The 18,146-nt window shown below is 38.4% G+C and overlaps 3 protein-coding genes across 4 annotated transcripts in view; 1 reads left to right on the forward strand and 2 right to left on the reverse strand.

Annotated features, from left to right (window-relative positions):
• The first annotated feature begins 9,273 nt into the window (after positions 1-9,273).
• Positions 9,274-18,146, forward strand: part of LOC125191622 (uncharacterized) — a 31,983-nt gene continuing 23,110 nt past the window's right edge. The window contains exons 1-2 of one of the 2 annotated variants that reach the window (XM_089055989.1): positions 9,274-9,410; positions 9,594-9,677. The gene's annotated coding sequence lies outside the window, so the exon portion shown is untranslated. The remainder of the gene's footprint in view (positions 9,411-9,593; positions 9,678-18,146) is intronic. The other variant, XM_089055988.1, reaches the window with a different exon arrangement.
• On the reverse strand, positions 12,400-15,026 carry LOC148927068 (putative disease resistance protein At1g59780). Its single transcript, XM_089056218.1, has 2 exons — positions 13,183-15,026; positions 12,400-12,933 (listed from the first exon to the last, which is right to left on the reverse strand). Exon 1 carries the CDS (start codon positions 14,890-14,892, stop codon positions 13,240-13,242), a length of 1,653 nt encoding a protein of 550 aa, XP_088912344.1. The 5' UTR covers positions 14,893-15,026; the 3' UTR covers positions 12,400-12,933; positions 13,183-13,239.
• On the reverse strand, positions 15,734-16,765 carry LOC148927069 (putative disease resistance protein At1g50180). The gene has a single exon (XM_089070287.1). The coding sequence runs from the start codon at positions 16,763-16,765 to the stop codon at positions 15,734-15,736; it is 1,032 nt and encodes a 343-aa protein (XP_088926413.1).

Below are 18,146 nucleotides of genomic sequence, written 5' to 3' on the forward strand. Positions count from 1 at the left end.
TGAAATTGTCTAAGGCCTGTTTGGTTGACGGAAAAATAAAGTTGGAAAGGAAAATGATTCCCATGAAAATGAATCCCAGGAATATGATTCGTGTGTCAAAGGCATTTTGTATTTCGAGGTAGTATATCCTACAATTAGGGATGTCAATCGGGTCAGCCCACCGGGTTTCGGGCCAACCCTATTCGGGTTGCGGGTCAATAGGGTGCGGGCTAATCGGGCTGTGATTTTTTCGGGTTATAAAAGTTCAACCCTAACCCTAAAAGCTCGGATTTCGGGCTAGCCCAGCGGGCTAATCGGGTTGCTACCAATAAAATTAACATGCGTTTAATCCAATAAATAATTGTGAAAATTAGTTATATTTATAAAATGTAAAATATTTAATTATGATAAATTTTAGATATATGCTTAAACTCAAACATAAACATGATTAAATACTAATATTTTAGATTTATGCAAAATAAAACATAAACATCAAGAAATTTTAAAGCATGTTTTAGAAATTTAAATATATTTTTTAGTGAATTAGAGTTTCTAATTTATATATGTATTATTATGTTAATAAAAATTTAATATATAATTTATATATTTAATATATAAAATTGAAAGTTATGTTTTTAGTAATCTATATTATAAAATAACCAATGAAGTGTCGAATTAGAGTCAAACAAATAGAACAATAGAAATTTTATCGGGTTTTCGGGCCAGCCCATCGGGTTTTCTGGTCTGGCCCTAACGGGTTGCGGGTTAATCGGGTACGGGCTAATCGGGCTGTAATTTTATCGGGCTAGAAATTTTCAACCCTAACCCTGTAAATTTGGCGGCAATTCGGGCCGGCCCACGGGTTACGGGCTACATTGACATCCCTACCTACAATAGGTCTAAAGTTCTTGAGTTAAGTTTCCGTTATTGCATATAGAATATTGGGTATTAATCAATGAAACGATATGTGATTTATAGATGCTTACGACATGAAATATGTGACTTTAGATATATGATGGTATTGAAAGAGTTGGAAATTATTATGTTTATTTGATGTAATATGTTGTGCAAATAGTCATTGATGTGTTCAGTTAGAGATTTTGGAAATAAGTTTTGAGATGAAATTGGGTACAATTGGCATGGCCGTAGGACAGCAGTCTGCGCTGCATTATCAGTGATCGCTCGTCTTCTGGATAACCGAAGCGAGGATCGTCTGATATATAATTTTTCTGATATCCGATCCGATATCTGATCTGTCTGATATGCACCCTCATGGGTGGTCTGATTATCTGTCTGCACCTTAAATGGTGGTCTGTGCGGAGTCCTGTTGAGGACAAACCCGCTTAAGCATCTGCTTCTAGATTCTGCTTCTGATCTGGTTTGTCTATCCTAGTCTGTCACCAAGCACTCAAGGGGATATATTTGTTTGGATATGTGAAAATGTTAGTGATCTATATACAGTGGCGTATCCAGGATTTTCGATATGGGGGTGCGAAAAAATTTTACTCCTTTCGACTTAAAATTTCACAATGTGACTAATCATTTTTGTTCTCTTTGTTAAGTTTTCTTAATGTTCCAATATTTAAAATAAAATCTGTGTTTTTTTTTAGCAAAAAACTTTATTTTAGATAAATAAAAATTTATTTTATATTCTTTTATATTATTTTATTTATAAAAGAATATAAAATTATAGTATTAAAAAAGAGCAAGTTAGTAGTGGTTAAAGTAATAAATGTTTGTTAAAAACGAAAACTTACACATGAATTGAGAAGGAGATATGGATTAAAAATAAAATTAAATTGATAAGGAAGTGATATGTATTAAAACAATGTTAACTTAGAGAAGATAAAACAAATAAAATAAGAAATGTGGTTGAGATGATTAGAACTCAGGTCAACCGAGTGGAAGAAGGGGGCATTTTCCACTAGGGCAGAAATCAATTTGTTAAAAATACGACTACATATAGTATTAAACTACAAAATTTTGGGGTACAGTTACACCCCTTGCTCCCTTGTCCATACGCCACTGTCTGTATATGTGGATGTATTCTTTGGGTTTAACTCGTTAATTGGTATGAGTATCTATAATCAACTTACATATTTTGTTTTGTATACTAGTATATTTTAGAATTGATATGTGATTATGAATCTTGTAAATTCCATCAGATCAAAGAATGACGACATAAATATTAGGTGTACAGCTATTCAAGTCGTGTCGTTGGCCAATCTCTTGTGTGTGGGTAATTCTTTTACTGTGTTAGTTGCGGTTTGTATAGGAAGTGTAATGCTATTAGAAGTTTTAATTATTTCATACACATACACTTTTGTGGAACATGTTTATTCTATAATCAATTATCCAGGTTGTATATATAGCAATTATTATGTTTACCAAATAACGGGAAAATAATATATCGATGTATATATAAAAAAAGAGATTTATTATTATTTTGGTATTTGTGCCAAAATGTAATATCACTTGTATGATTATTAATAGTCGGGTAAGGGATATTACAAGTTAGGTTTAGGCGTTCCTAGGTTCTTGGTTTTGTTAAAATGTGTTTTGTAACATGCCACACAGCATTATGTTGTACAAAAGTTTTTCAAGAGATATGATATATTATAGCGGCGAAGGAGGCCATCTCAGCTCAGGTGCCGACTACTCAGTACAGAGGTAGGGTTTATTGGGGTTTTAGCTCTGCCCCAGATTTTTCTCAGAGATCCTCTTTTTTCGGAGTAATCTTATTTTTTAGGGATACGATTACTTGTGTTTTAGCCCAAATAAAAATTCTCTTGGGCCAATTTTCAGCCCAATTTGCAGGAAATAACAAGATATAAGACCCTTATCCTAGTTGCTGCTATAAGACTATTTATTTTGGGCCTAACAATAGTTCTAACACCATATCTTAACGCACACAAAAATACTACGAAGACTGTTGTTCGAATGGATGAGTTGAACGAAATTGGGTCTTATGAATATTGTTCGGTGGTGTATATATGATATAGCAATTAATTTCAGGATAATATCATGTAGATTAGTCTTGACTTGTGGGTCATGACTATCTCTTTAGAGCATCCACAATGGATGCCCGATCGCGCGCCCGATCCGCCGAGATCGGGCTCGGGCGTGGTCGGGCATCCATTGCAGGCGTGGTCGGGCGCCCATTGCAGAGGCGCGCCCGAGCCTGATCCCAATTTTTTTGGTTTTTTTTTTTTAACCCTAATTTACACCACTATAAAATATGATCAAGAATTTGGCGCAGAGGTTGAATTTAGATGACTAGTTTGGTTTTTTCTTTTTTTTTTAGTATTTTAGTTTTAATGTAGTTTTTTTCTATTTATCTAAGTATGATGTAGTTCCACTTTTCAATTAAGTAATGTAGTTTTTTTTTTTTTTTTTTTTTTTTTGTATTTGTGGTGTTTAAATAATATATTTTGGTATTTTATAGTAATGAAAAACAAAATTAAAAAGCAATGATTTAAAATTGAAATGAAAAGTGGATAAGAGATAGGTCATGCACTAGGGCTCTACCATTGCAGAAAGATAGGGCATGCTGACGTGGCAACCACTAGGGCTTCCACTAGGGCATCCATTGTGGATGCTCTTATGACAAAAGTTTATCAAGAGATATGATATATTAAATAGGTCAGCCACTCTCTCTCCCTGCCACGTCATCAGCACTAAAAATCCACCTGCCACATCAGCATAGGCCAGCCATAGGTCAGCCGCAATAAAAATAATTCAAAAACAACTACATTTTACGGAATAAAATATACGATTAAATTACGGAAATAAATTTACGAACATATACGGGAAAATTCATTCATTTCATTAAAAAAAGGTACATAGATAAAAAAAATACATGATTTTCTTTTAAAAAAACGGGCTTCCACACACGAGCCCCGCCGATCTCTACTCCTCGTCTCCGCCGCCGTCGTCGCCGTCGCCGCCCTCACCGCCACCACCGGGGGTATCTGAGCCCGCGTCTGAACCCTCCACCAGTGCCCTCGAGGCATCCAAATCCACCCACATGTTCTCGAGCATCGAGTAGAGAAACCTCTTCTCCGTTGGGTCGGTTGCGGCCCGATGCTATGACATATTTCTATTTTAGGTCTTAATTTTGTATTGGGCTAGTTGTTGTTGTCCATCACTAGATGTTGCTCTTGTACAGAAATTTAGAGATAGAGAAAATTAAAAAAAAAAAAAAAGAATTAAAAAAAAATTAAAAAATAGCGTTGGCCGATCTGCACGCAACAATGGCGCCCAGCGCATCGGCCAGCGCCACGCGATCGGCTAGCCCACGCCGCTTTTTTCGCTGATTTCGGGCTGGCCTGCTGCAATAGTTTGGCTAGCCAACCGGCTAGCGACGCGAATGGGCTAGCTGGTTGGCTAGCCGGCATTAGAGATGCTCTAAAAGTTATTTATATTTTTCCCGTCCAAAGTGTGACACGTGACGTGCCAAAAAACTGGGGCTTTATATATATATATATATATATATATATATAGATTGCAAAGTTTGATTTATAATTTAGTTTTCAAGTGTGGATGTGGAAAGGACCAAAAGTCGACCATATTTCAAGATTTATTTATCAATTTAACCTTTTATAGAATAACATTTAAGTATGCCAAGGTCCTAAAATAAAGTTGAATGACGTACATTATTTTAAATTTGCATCGAATATACCATAAAATTATCAACTTGACTATCGACTAATGGGCACCTAGAATTAGGGGTGGTTCGGTACGGTATACCGTACCGGGAGTGCCATACCGTATACCGTACCGAAAGTTACGGTATGACAAAAACCATACCGATACCGTACCGTAAGTTTCAGTATACCGGAGTTCGGTATACCGGAAATTCGATATGGCAGTTTTCCATACCGTTACCATACCGTGTTATCGGTATACCGTACCGCATTTCGGTATACCGTACTTTTGCGGTATACCGAACTGCGATATGGCATTCCGATATACCGTTATACCGTGTTTTGCGGTACGGCATACCGTTATACCATTATACCGTGAAAAAATCTATTATATCTAAAATATTAAAAAAAAATCTAGTTTTCAACTACTTCAAAAAATAGGGTTCCCAATTTTGATTCTTTTATTTTTGTATACTAAAAATTCTTATTTTTTAAAATTTAGTTTAAATATAACATATATAAATATATATTTATATATTATATATATCAATCGGTATATACCGGTATACCACGGTATACCGAAGCATCGGTATATACCGAATCTTCGGTATAATCGGTATATACCGGCATACCGAATCTTCGGTATACCGCGGTATACCGCGGTATGAGAAATCTAATACCGTTACCGTACCGATCTCTATCGGTACGGTATCATACCGTACCGAAAACTACGGTATACCGAAAAAACGGTATTTTCGGTATTTTTTCGATACGGTAAGTCCGGTATTCCGGTATTTCGGTATAATTCCCCAGCCCTACCTAGAATATGTCAAAATGGACCTTGAACATCGTTTAGCTCCATAGCGGATTCTCCAATAAATGCAACGAGGTTTGCATCACCTCTTCTCGTTTCGTCGAGGTTGTTTGTTAGTAAGGATTCTGTTTAAGAAATTAATTAAACATAGAATAGTTATAATCTTAAAAATAGGAAAGTGTAATTTTAGAATTATGAAACGCATTCAATTATAATAGCTACAAAGGTAAGAGAAATTATGTCTTTATTATATTACCAATTAATACTATTATGAAAATCTTAATACAATTACTAAAAATATGAATCATAATATTATCATGTTCTCAATTGATAACATATTATACAAATTTGAATATAATACTAAAATTATTGATATATGGTTATTATCATTTTATCAATTAAAAATGTAATTAAAGAAATCTCACTTTATGCCAATTAAATAAGTAAACGTGGAATCATATTCATCGAATAATCAACTTCAACAAAATTACTTTGATGACCAACAAATGTCCCCAAGAGCATCTCGGTGGCGCCCCTCCCATTAGGACTTCCACTAAGACTTCCCACAAAAACTTTCTGCCACGTCATCACTAGGACTTATCACGCACTAGGACTTCCCACTAAGATTTCCCGCAATTATTCAATTTACGGAATTAAAATATCGACATAGAATATGGGAAAATTCGAATACTTCATTAAAAAAATTACATAATACTTAAAAAAATTTACATAATTTTAAAAAAAAAATACATAATACCTAAAAATTACATAATCATAAAAAGTCGAGAAATACAACCCTCGGCTCTCACTCCTCCCCCTCCTCGTCCCCGTCCTCGTCCCCATCGCCCGTGCCGCTGCCGCCTCCGACATCCCCGCCCCCAATCTCGACGCCATAATCATCAATGGGTGGCATTCCTAAATCGCGCCGACATGCATCGATCACATCATTGCACATCCTTTTGTACACAGGATCGTGCGTGTTAAACCACCTATGCATGCTCTGCATCAGGGTGGTCTTCGTTAGCTGCGCGCGGGCGAGACGGTCGTTTAAATCTAGGGCTTCAGGGGCCTCCGATTCGACCTCGTAGGAGCCGCTACCGCTACCGCTGCCGCTTCCCCTCGCCATCCGCTGCGCAGCCTTTTGCCCCATCGGGCGACGACGACGGCGAGAGTCTGATCGTGGTAGCAGAGACACTTCATCAGCTTCGGGGAGCTCGTGCGAACCAGCACTGCTACTATACTCACCGGAAGAGTTGATCTTCGTCCGCTTCTAGCTCGAGTCGACACCCGCACAAAACTTTTGTGAATCTCTGACCACGAGAAAGGCCTCCCATTGGTCAAACTCTTTGAACTTCAATTCTTTGTCGGGGTACTGGGACGAGGCCCGTTTCTTCACATCCTCCTCAGACATGCCGCTGGTTGCCATGCGAATGTTGTTTTGGTAGAGGCCGGCAAAACGACTAAGCTTAGGCCTCAACCGATCCCACTGTTTCCGGCATTGCTCGGGAGTGCGAGGCTTCACCCCAACCGGTTTATGTATAAGGTAGGCCTCACTAATGCGATGCCACAATCGGTCAACATACTGGTTCGCCCCGACATAGGGATCCTCGGCTGCACCGACCTAGGCCTTCGCAAGCGTGGCATTTTCCCACACGGTCCAGATCGTCCTCTTCTCCCGCTCATCCTCACCCTCCTCCTCCTCTGCCCCCGTGTGCAAGGAAGAGCTCGGGGCTTTGCCCTTGCCCCTACCCCCGCTCTTGGCCTTGCCCTTGCCTTTGCCTCTGCCCCTTGCAGCAGTCTCCGCCTCATCGAGAGTCTCACGGATCGGCGATAGCCCCAACTCCTCAAAAGAGAAAGTCTCGAGGCCGGCGTACTGAGTCTCCAGAACAGTACTAGGGGAATCACCGACCAACAAATCTATGTATTGGTGATAGACAGATTCCCTAGGCGTCCTCAGGCTCCTGTGCTGCATCGACCCACCCACCCCCGCCATATTTGGCGGCGTACCGCCCATCACCGCTGCCCCGGGCATCATCCTACCCTCCCCCACCATATTTGGCAGCGTACCGCCCATCCCCACTGCCCCGGGCATCATCCCACCCACCCCGCCATATTTGACGGCATACCGCCCATCCTCATTGCCCCGGGCATCATCCCACCCATCTGACTCATCCAATTATACATATTGTAGAACATTTGGGGAGTAATCCCCGCCATCCCCGCCATTTGGGGATTCATACCCGCAAAGTTTCCCTCCGTTCCGGTGGGAAACGTGGGTGTGTTTCCTCCGCTCGTGGTGGAGGAGTTCCTATTGTACTCCGTTTTAGTAGAAATGAAATTTGTAGATTTAGAGAGAGAAACTTGTTAACACAAGTGGTGTGAATGAAATGAAGTTCAACGAGCCATATTTATAGAGTTTTTTTTTTTAAATATTAAAACTCGGACGTCCGACCCTCGCCACAGTGGCGGACATCCGTCCGCCCGTTGGTCGGATGTCTGAGCCCATCCGACGAGCATATGGGACGGGCGTGTCCGCCCTTCGTCCTCACTACGGCAGACGTCCGTGACGTCCTACCGCGACGTCCGCCATTGGAGATGCTCTGAGATACTATTCTAAAATTACGTTAAATAAGTGAGAATAAGGAGTACTACTATTTAATCTATACATATATAAAAGACGAGTTTTGGCCTTTTTTGAAATATTTATATGTCTTGTCCTTATTTTGAAATATTTATAAGTTATGGACCAATTTGAACATTTTAAGTAACTCTCATGAATATTTATTTAGATATTTTAATGAGCATTTGACTAATTCTTAAAGCACTACAATAAGTCATTGGTGGTTACAAATATTTAAAAGAATAATGAGCATTTAACAAATTTTGTAACCTATAATGTTTTGATTTTATAATTTATGATATTTTAATTTCATGATCTCTCATGTACTAATTTTGTACCTATAAAAGGCATAGAGTTATGGATGAATTACACACTAACAAAACATTCTCCATTCTCTCTCAAGCTCTCAATATTTTATTGCACATTTTAGGAACATTGTTTTGCTCGAGTTTGGAGCTCCATCAAGTTTATAGGTCTCTAGGAGGTTTGAGATGTTATATACATTAGGAGGAAGTCGTTTCATCTTTGGGAAAAATACGTCAATCTGAGAGCACTAACCGTGATGTAATTTGTCTTGCGGAAAGAGGATTTTTCTTGAGTAATTTTCATTGTAATTTCCATTTCATTTATTGTTGTTTTTTTTTCTTTGATTACAATAGTTAGAGTATGGTTCCAGAATTTTATTCCAATATTTCTTACAGTTCTTAGAGAGGGAAGAATTGTCACATCCTTAACTCAAATATACATAGTATTTATCTTCATCTTTACACAATTTATTATTTTTAGTAGAGAAATATAAAGGAATGTTTTAAACATATTTTTAAAAAATGTCAACACTTAATATAGTCTCTTTAGCATTATACAAATAATTGTGTTTGTCTTAATTGCAGTTTAATTAAATATGTTTAATTTAATGTCTTTAGGTGTAAAATGAATTGAGGAGTATATATTATTGAACTTTTATTATATAGTAGTGTATTTTTCTATTTTAAATCTTATATAATTATATTGTTTATTTTAATTAATCAATTAAGAATTTAAAATTGTATGATTAAAAAATATTCAGGGTTAACACTAGTAGCAATAAAAACAAAAGTAATAGAATATTCCAACCAATTGGGCTATGGCCCAATATTTTTTATCTAACAAATAACTTAGGTGCAAATATTACCATTATTATTCACACCTAATGTCCTAAAATGAAATAATTTTCAGATATTCATATATTGATTCTAATTTCTAAATACTATCGGCAAAATTCAGGTGAAAAAAGGAATTATATTTAATAAAACATCTTCTTCCTTTGATTTAACGACCGACTTCTGCTTTCACCGATTTCTTCGATTTTCAGGTGATTAATTTTGAAATTATATTCCAGAATTTCACATTGAATTTTGCCTGGGCATTAATTTCCTGTACACGTACGTGTGAATTATTGTTTCTGTTCCATAATTGCATAAATTATGTGAATTTTCAAAACCCTAATTGAACCCTTATTGATGATCGATTATCTAAGATTTTTGTATCATTGCAGAGATTATGAGTTGGAGCTTTGTAGATCAAGCATCTTTTTGAAGATTTTAACAGTGATTCTGATAAAAAAAAGTTAACTTTGCAGGTACCCTTTTTTCTAAATGTTTCTGAAAGGATTAGTGTTTTTTTTTTTTTCTTCCTAAATTTTGCTGCTGTCAGATATAGTAGGCTATGGTAACTTACTGTTTATTGAATCTGAGTATTTGCTGGTTTTTTTTGTTGTTTCCTGTTGGTAGTTGATGTGGATTCCTAGCTGTGTGAGGAGAAGCATTTATTTTGGATTCTAAAGTTTGTAGTGCAAAAATGTATTTTGAGCAAGTGAGGTGTCCTAATTATGAATGCAAGCTAGTTAATTAAGTGGATTTTTATGGAGCATTAATTAAGCTCAATTATTTTTAACACAAAGGTTCAACATTTAGACTATCTGCGATAAAGAATAAATCTTTCAGAGAACTCAAGGTAGTTGTTACGGATTGAGGTATTAGGAGTCGATATAAAAGTTCCAGATTTGGTATAGAGTTAAGGACGTAGCATCCATCGAATTATCTGGTTACATTGTCCGAGCCCCAAGTAAGTTTGCATCTCCCCTCCGATTACATTTCGTTCAATTTAATTTGCATTCAGTTGAACCCTGTAATTCATCTATGAAGCGACGTCGTCAGAAGGCCACAGAGAGGTCCTCAGTTCAAAATTCTAATTCCTCTGATCTACGCCCCTGTTCTTCCTCTCAGTAAGTCAATTTTCTCCCGTTGTTGTGTGTATTTTGGCGCCGTACAAATCAATCGACGTATTTTCCCCTAACTCTTGGTTGATTGGCTGCAGTTCGTATTTCACTCCGGCATAAACCGGTTTTGAGGGATCGATTGTTCACCGTAGCCTTGGCAGGAGCTTTCGCGCATGGATTGTACTTGGTGTATCCTTTAATTATGCCTCTCTCTGTGTGTATGTGTGTGTAAAATGTGAATGATTTGGGGGTGAATTTGAGTTTTATCAATTGAGCATTGCTGCTGATCTTAGCTGAGTAAGATGGGTAAATACCTAGAAATATACATTTGGCTTTGTTAGTGCTTGTAGCTTTGAACAGTTAGCTTTGAGAAGAGATAATCTTGCAATTTTACGAAAACCTTGGATTCTCGAACCTGTTAGGATGCTACTGTAGTTTAACCTCTGATTGTGTTTGTTATAGTAACCTTTGCACAAAGAAGAGGAGTTGGACACCCTCCAATCTCTGCAGATGCATTATTACGGACTGGATAACTATTTAGGTTCGGTTGATAATGATGTTGTGGTGAATTTGAGTTTTATCTATGTGAGTGTTATTGCCACTGCTGATCTTAGCTGAGTAAGATGGGCAAATACCTAGGAATATATTTTGCTTTGTTAGTATTTGTAACTTCAAATTGTAAGCCACGAGAAGAGAGAATCTTGCAATTTTTCGAAAACCTTGGATTCTTGAACCTGTTACGATGCTAATGTAGTTAAACCTCTGGCTGTGTTTATTATTGTAACCCTTGCATAAAGAAGAGGAGTTGGATATGCTCCAATCTTTGCTGATGCATGATTACAGATTAGATAACTATTATAGGAACCACTGGTTTAGTTGAGCCTTGTGTTTTCCTCTAACTAATCTGGTTCCTTGGTCAAAACAATGAAGGTGAGAATCATGTTTGTTAAAAAGAACCTTATTTAACAAATATCATTATTTGTATGACCGTATATGATGTTCATATTTAGGAAAATGGTAATTGTGTGTATTTTTCTGAACGGGTGACTTCAAAGTTTCCTTAGATGCATATTTAGGAAAATGCATAGTAGTCAACTTGGCTAGTTGCCTAGTTGCGACTTTAGTCTGCAGAAAATTTTGATTGTACAATACTACTTGGAGAGTGTGTTCAAATTTCAGTTAGGAGTCCAAGTCTTATAGGTTGAGTTATTCCTAATAAAAGTATATTGCAGGAGTGATATGTTTCTACATTTAAATTAAACATAGTTTTTTGTTTTCCTTTTTCCCGAAACATTTCAGCCTATGTATCTAGTGTTTAGTTTTTGCTTTCGTTTGTTTTTCCTTATATGCTGTTCAGAACTGATATATATGACGCAGAAAGCAAGTGACTTGGTGGAACAAGGATGGAAGTGTTTGGATGATGGATTGCTTAGATGCCTGCATTTCACTTCATTTTTTGGGAATTCTTCATGATATTTTTGTCAAAATTGGAGCTTCAAGTGTGTCTAGATATCCATATTATCCTTAGTTTGAGTATTTTGAAGGAAGATCAATAATATGCACAACTAATGTACCAACATCTGTGAGAGATTTAGAATTTCGCAGGAATAATAGGCTGAAGTTATCACATTTGTAATTGGTGCTGCCTTTTTGAGCAGTATGGTAAATTGACAACTTAGCTTCAACATTTTGTGTGATTGAAAATGCATTTTTGAGCTGATTGGGATTGTGTTTGTGTTTGTGTTTGTGTTTGTGTTTGTGTTTGTATTTGATGCTACAGGCAATCGTTTATCTCGAGGAATGAAGATTCTAAATAGGCTAATGATTTTTGAAAATTATAAGCTTTGGTTTCTTCATTTTACCTTTACCACATTTCTCAGTAGCATAGTTTTTTATTGAGATACTTAATATACACAAGAAAAATTGTAAGTTGTACAAGAAAAGAATTGAAAGAATATCATGAAGATATTCGAGTACATAAATTTTTTTTCCAAAAATACGACGAAATAGCCCAGGTAATGCACATATGAGCTACATTCCTAAAGCCTAAATTATACGTTCTTGATTATTTCGGACCACAATTTAACATTTATCTTGAAAGAACAAAGAGCGAAAACATTACTTTCATCTGTCCACAAAAACTATAGGAGCATACAACAATAATAGCATTTGTTGGTCACAAAAAACAAATCCGACAAAGTTCGTATTGATCAACTTATATAATGAAAATGGCAAGACTCTTTTATAATGGAAAAACAGACCTAAACCTATGTGGTTCGACTCTTGTAATCTGATCCGGGAAAGAACCACAAAGAAAACCCAGATGAAAATAATAACCGACTCAATAACAAGACTTAAAATAGACTCAACTCTATAAAGAAATAACTAAACATAATCTTGGAGCATATGATGTGGATGTTGATTGCAGTGCGGATGTGTTGGAGCCGATGTAGGTGGCTCAGGTGTTGGTAGTGGAGGTGCTCTGGAGAGCCAAATTATTAATATGAGAGTACATAAAAAAAATTCAAGAAAGTCTTATCATTAATTGAGCCAATAAATGCGAATAAGCAAGTCTTGAGAGCCTTCATTAGGAATCAATGCTCCAGAAAGTTATCATCTGAAAAAAAAGCAAGATCATTATGTATAGATATAGCAGTTAGTTATATAGAAAACACAAAAGAGAAACAACTTCCCTAGCCAATATATATATACCCATGTTTGGTGGAGTAGACAACTAATCTAGGATGAAATTCTATAACAATAATGTCTTTTTTTTCATAGAATTTCATTCCAAGATAAAGTATCTACCCTACTATACATAGCGATAGTATATAGAATTACTAATGTATGCTCACAAATTTATTACCTCCAAAAACATCGGGCACTTGCTCCTAAATTCTCAGCTGACGGCCAAGAATCTTCTTCACAAAATTAAACTTGACCTAGGATCGATTCTAATATCCTTCTTGACAAATGGCCCATAATCTTCTTCCTTTACTCTCTCTGAAAATTCTCTTGGCATATTAAATATTGTCATCCGTCGAAGAGAGGAGGAGAATCTTAATCCATCTGGAACCTTTTCCAAATTGGGGCACTCCGTGATGATCAAGGAAGTAAGTTTTGGCATTGCTCCTTTTTCCACTTCCCATTTCTTCAAATCTTGCAACCCGCCTAATCCAAGGTGCTTGAGTTGTGGAAATGAATTTGAACGGAAAGTTATTGTTTCTGCTATCTTGACAAAGTTCTGTAAAGTTAGCGCTTGCAACATGGGATACTTGCCAAACTCCTCCACGTCTACGTTATCCTTGCACATCCATAGTTTCAAAGTTACTAAATTCTGACACATCCCTTCTTTGTAGTATGGTAAACCGCCACTCATATTGCATTTAGACATATCCAAAGCAACCAACGATGGAGACATCAACCCCTCATTTAAAACCTCCATATCTTTCTCTGAACTTAGATCACATGACTCAACCAGAAGATGAGTCTCACGTAATTGGCTATTTTTGTTGCTGAACACAATTGACATGCTATCCACATCATTAACGCGAACATGTAGACTCTGTAGACTAATCAATTTGGGGATTTCAGCAATGCAAGTTGTCTTACTGTTGATCCATTCTAATGTCTCCAACTCGTGTAGCCCATCTAGTTTCAGTTTCTCCCCTCCAATCACTTTTATGTCAAAATATGGGAGAAACAGATGCTTTAGCCTTTTCATCTTACAAATCACATTTGGCAATCTAAGACCAGGTATTAATGATACTCGCAAATCTAAGGTCTGCAGGTATGACAGGTTGCATATAGACTTTGGTAGCTCACCCACCTCAGAGCCATGTAAACTCAAGTATCTTAAATGAATAAGTTCGCCCACCTTGATTGGTAACTTTCCCCCTTCAAACTTACAACCTTCTACCACAAATATCCTCAAGTATTGCGACATCTTAAAGTCAATCGTACTCACTTTGAAGCCAATGGTTGGACAAGATGAATCTTTTTGGAAAAGCATACACGATCTAAGACCTTCTACTTTCTCTAACCCATTTATACTTGACACAAAATAACAGTTGTCAAAATTGATGGCTAATCTGCTTATGGGATTGCCAATGGATGGAGGTATTACTAACCTTTTATATGGTGGTGAAAGAATGTCGGTCAGATATTTAGAAGCATCAATGCGCTTCAGAAACTTTTCTTCTTCAGCTTCAGCTTTAGAAGAGCAAAGATCATACATCAAATCATGAAGCCCACATGTACCGAACTTATTATGTGAAGGGTAGGAACTATCTTTATGGAGTTGAACCATACACCTCATAACAAGTTCTGTTAGATATCTTTGGGCCACATCTCTTAGAGTCTCGTTAGGTCCTTTATCTTGGTATGAAATGAAGCCTTCCGCCATCCACAATAGATACAATCTCTCTATATCAATATCATGATCCTCGGGAAAACATGCTAAATAGAGGAAGCACGGCTTCAAGTAATAAGGCAAGGCATCATAGCTTAACTCTAGCACCTGTTTTACTCTTTTGTCTACTTCAACACCTTCACCACGCCTTAAACATAATTCCATGTTCGCATTTACCTTTTTCCATTCAGGTAAATCGTGTTCTTTTGAGCGCAAAATCCCTCCAATAACACGAATTGATAGTGGTAACCCTTGACACTTTGATACAATTTCTCTTCCAACATCTTCTAAAGATTTTAAATCTGTGTCAACAGTCACAATACACACAAAAAAAATAAGATGCAGGTATTCAATTTATTTTTAAAAGAAACAAATGAAAGTAAATAGTGCTCTAGATCAATTTCTAGCTGTGGGCAGCCTTACAACATGGAGTAGTACAATTCATCAAATTAAAATGAATGGAGTGCTCTTTTTTATCTCTCTTTCTAACTTACTCGTCACATTGCCACCTTGGTCTATCTTGATTATAGAATTTTTTTTCTCCTATTAAATAGGGGCATGTATTTTGATATGATATTGAATTTATACATAATCTGAAATAATTCAAAAAAATATAATCTAATCGTAAATCTAATTCCAAAAGTCGAAAATGCTTGTACTTAATCCAACCTGCAACTACACATTCGAAATATCTTGTAAAATGAAAATTCTAAAATCCGAAGAAGTTACGTCCAGTACATTTCATTTAAAAGGCTCTTATGATCAAATAATAACTAATTTAATGCATAACTTTCAATTCTATATATTAAAATTAACAACACAAAAACATAACATCATCAACACATCATGTAATTGTAAATATCAACACAAAGATATAAGTATATCAACACAAGACAGTTAATATAGTTATAGTACTATGTCTTTGTATTGATAATTTTAATATAAAAGTCGAAAGAGTTATACGTTCAGTAATGCTATATTTAGATGACACGCTCTAATTACACAATTATAACATCAAAGAAAGAAGAGAGGTAAACTTCTGACCTGGAGATAAATTTGCTACTTTTTGAAGTAAAGCCCAACCTTCATCTCCTGTAAGAAAGTTCAACGTGTGAGGTTCGGATTCTTGATTAGCAATACTCTGGGAGCGAGTGGTGAGAATGACATTACAATTCACCGGAAAAGCTTGCTTTATGATCTCCCAATCATCATTATTCCAAATATCATCAATCACCACCAGACATTTTCTCTCCTTTGAAAAACTATGAATCCTTCTCACCAAATCATCAAAGTCCAAGTCATCAATCTTTGCCTTGCTATCAAGTTGTTTCAAAATCTTTCCCAAAACTGCCTTATGTTCACATTGTTGGGTGATGCAAACCCATGCTCGGGCATAAGATTGGAGGTCTATGTGGTTGTAAACCTTTCTAGCGAGAGTAGTTTTTCCGAGACCACCCATCCCATATATCTTCACCACTCGCTGCTGCCTCTTTTCATCCTTCACCATTGAGACCAAACGCTTGATGCCTCTCTCCATGCCCACGAAATGAGGCTCAACCTCGTGACCATAAGTCTGCCTCAACATCCGCTGCCGCTCCTCTTCCTGTGTCGAGAGAGATGAGCTTTCTTGTCCCAACTCTGTCTCTAACTTGTTAGTGAGTTCAGCCAAGGCTGATATTATCGAGCGAGCCTCTTTTCCAACCTTGTGGACACTGCAACATTCAAGAATGATGCAAATGTACCTTTTGAATTTATCCTTGAGAGTCTTTTGTCCTTCCTTTTCGGATTCCACTTCAACAGCATACGTTTCGAGCAGATTCTCAGCTTTTTCCGCCAGATCTTTGAGTTGGGAACTGTAAAGCTTTAGAGTTCGAGACTTGCGTCTCTCTCTGTCAGCTTCCATCAACAAGGCATGGATGTTTCTCAGATCTGCTTTGACTCTCTCAACATCACCGCTCACACTGAGCAGAAACTTTGTTTCTTCGACCAGCAAATCACGAAGGGTTTCCAGAGACGCATTTACAACAGATTCTGCCATCCTACTTTTTCTCTCTCTCGTCTTTTTTTGCCCTGCTTTTGATCAGTAAATTAGCAATGCGAAGATCCACACACACTTATTGTATGCAGAGTATGAACGTAGTGGGAACTCAGGAAGTAGCCAAGTTTGAATGCGATCATTTTAAATTTGATATCTTATCTGTATCCACGTTGTGGGATCTCATTGTCGGGAGGTAGGAAAGCATTTGATTTCTGTATCCACGTTGTGGGTCCCATTTTCGAGCATTGGGAGGCCGATGCAAGTTCAGTTTTTGCGATTCTTCTCCGTATTGCATTGGTCTTTTCATTGAATGATAAAGTATTTAGAGCATCCGCAATAGCGGCCAGCCCACCAGCTAGCCGATTTGCCGCGCTCGCCGGTCGGCTAGCCGAACTATTGCGGCAGGCGAGCGGCAAATCGGCTAGCCAATCGGCGTCAGCTCGCCGATTCGTGTGCGCTGGCCGATGCGCTAGCCGATCGGCTAGCCGCTATTGTGGCAGCCCGATCGGCCAGCGATCGGCTAGCGCCTATTTTCGATTTTTTTTTTTTTTAAAACCTATATAAACGCGATTTTCACTTCATTTTCATTTGCACCACTTGTTTTAACGAGTTTTCTCTCTGTCTAACTTTCTGTTCAAGAGCATCATTGAGTTATGGATCACAACAACGAGTCCAGTCCGGCGACGAGCGGCTCTCAGACTCCCACAGTACCCGTGAGATCTGGATGGGGGCAGATGGGCACGGGGTATAACATCCCTTGGAATCAGATGATGGGGATGATGGCTGGTGCGCCGGGGGGGGGGCGATGGGGGGAAACCAGGGGGTATGCCGGGGGGGATGCCGGGCGGCGGGCAGGGAAGCGGCGGGCAGTCAGCGCCCGGGTGGGGGGGTATGTCCCAGATGCAGCAGCAGATGATGATGCAGCAGATGATGGGGATGATGTGGCAAGGGGGGATGCCGGGGGGGGGGGTGCCAGGCGGGATGCCGGGGGGGGGGGGGGTGCAGGGGTCACCGGGAGGGGACGCGGTGTATCGGCCCTCGCTTGATTTTTTGACGGCTTCGTCACACACGTCGACCCCGGTGGAGACTCAGTTCTCTGGCGATGACCTTCTGTCATTGCATGATATGGGGATCGATCTCGGCGATCCGGATACTCCAGTTATCGCCACGCCGGCCGCGCCGAAGAAGAAGACGTGGGGGAAGGCGAAGGGCAAGGCGGTCGGCGAGTCATCGCAGCCCGCTGCCACTGGCCGGAGGAAGTGGACGGAGGAGGAGTACGCCGCGGTGGCCAAGGGGTGGTTGGAGGTGTGCGACGATCCACTGGTTTCGAACAACCAGCGGGTCGTCAACATGTGGTCGAAGATCAAAGATGCCTATAAGA

Source organism: Salvia hispanica, chromosome 4 (genome assembly GCF_029641045.1).
Source record: "Salvia hispanica isolate PSC_SH4W2 chromosome 4, Shi_PSC_v1, whole genome shotgun sequence".
NCBI classification, from domain to species: Eukaryota; Viridiplantae; Streptophyta; class Magnoliopsida; order Lamiales; family Lamiaceae; genus Salvia; species Salvia hispanica.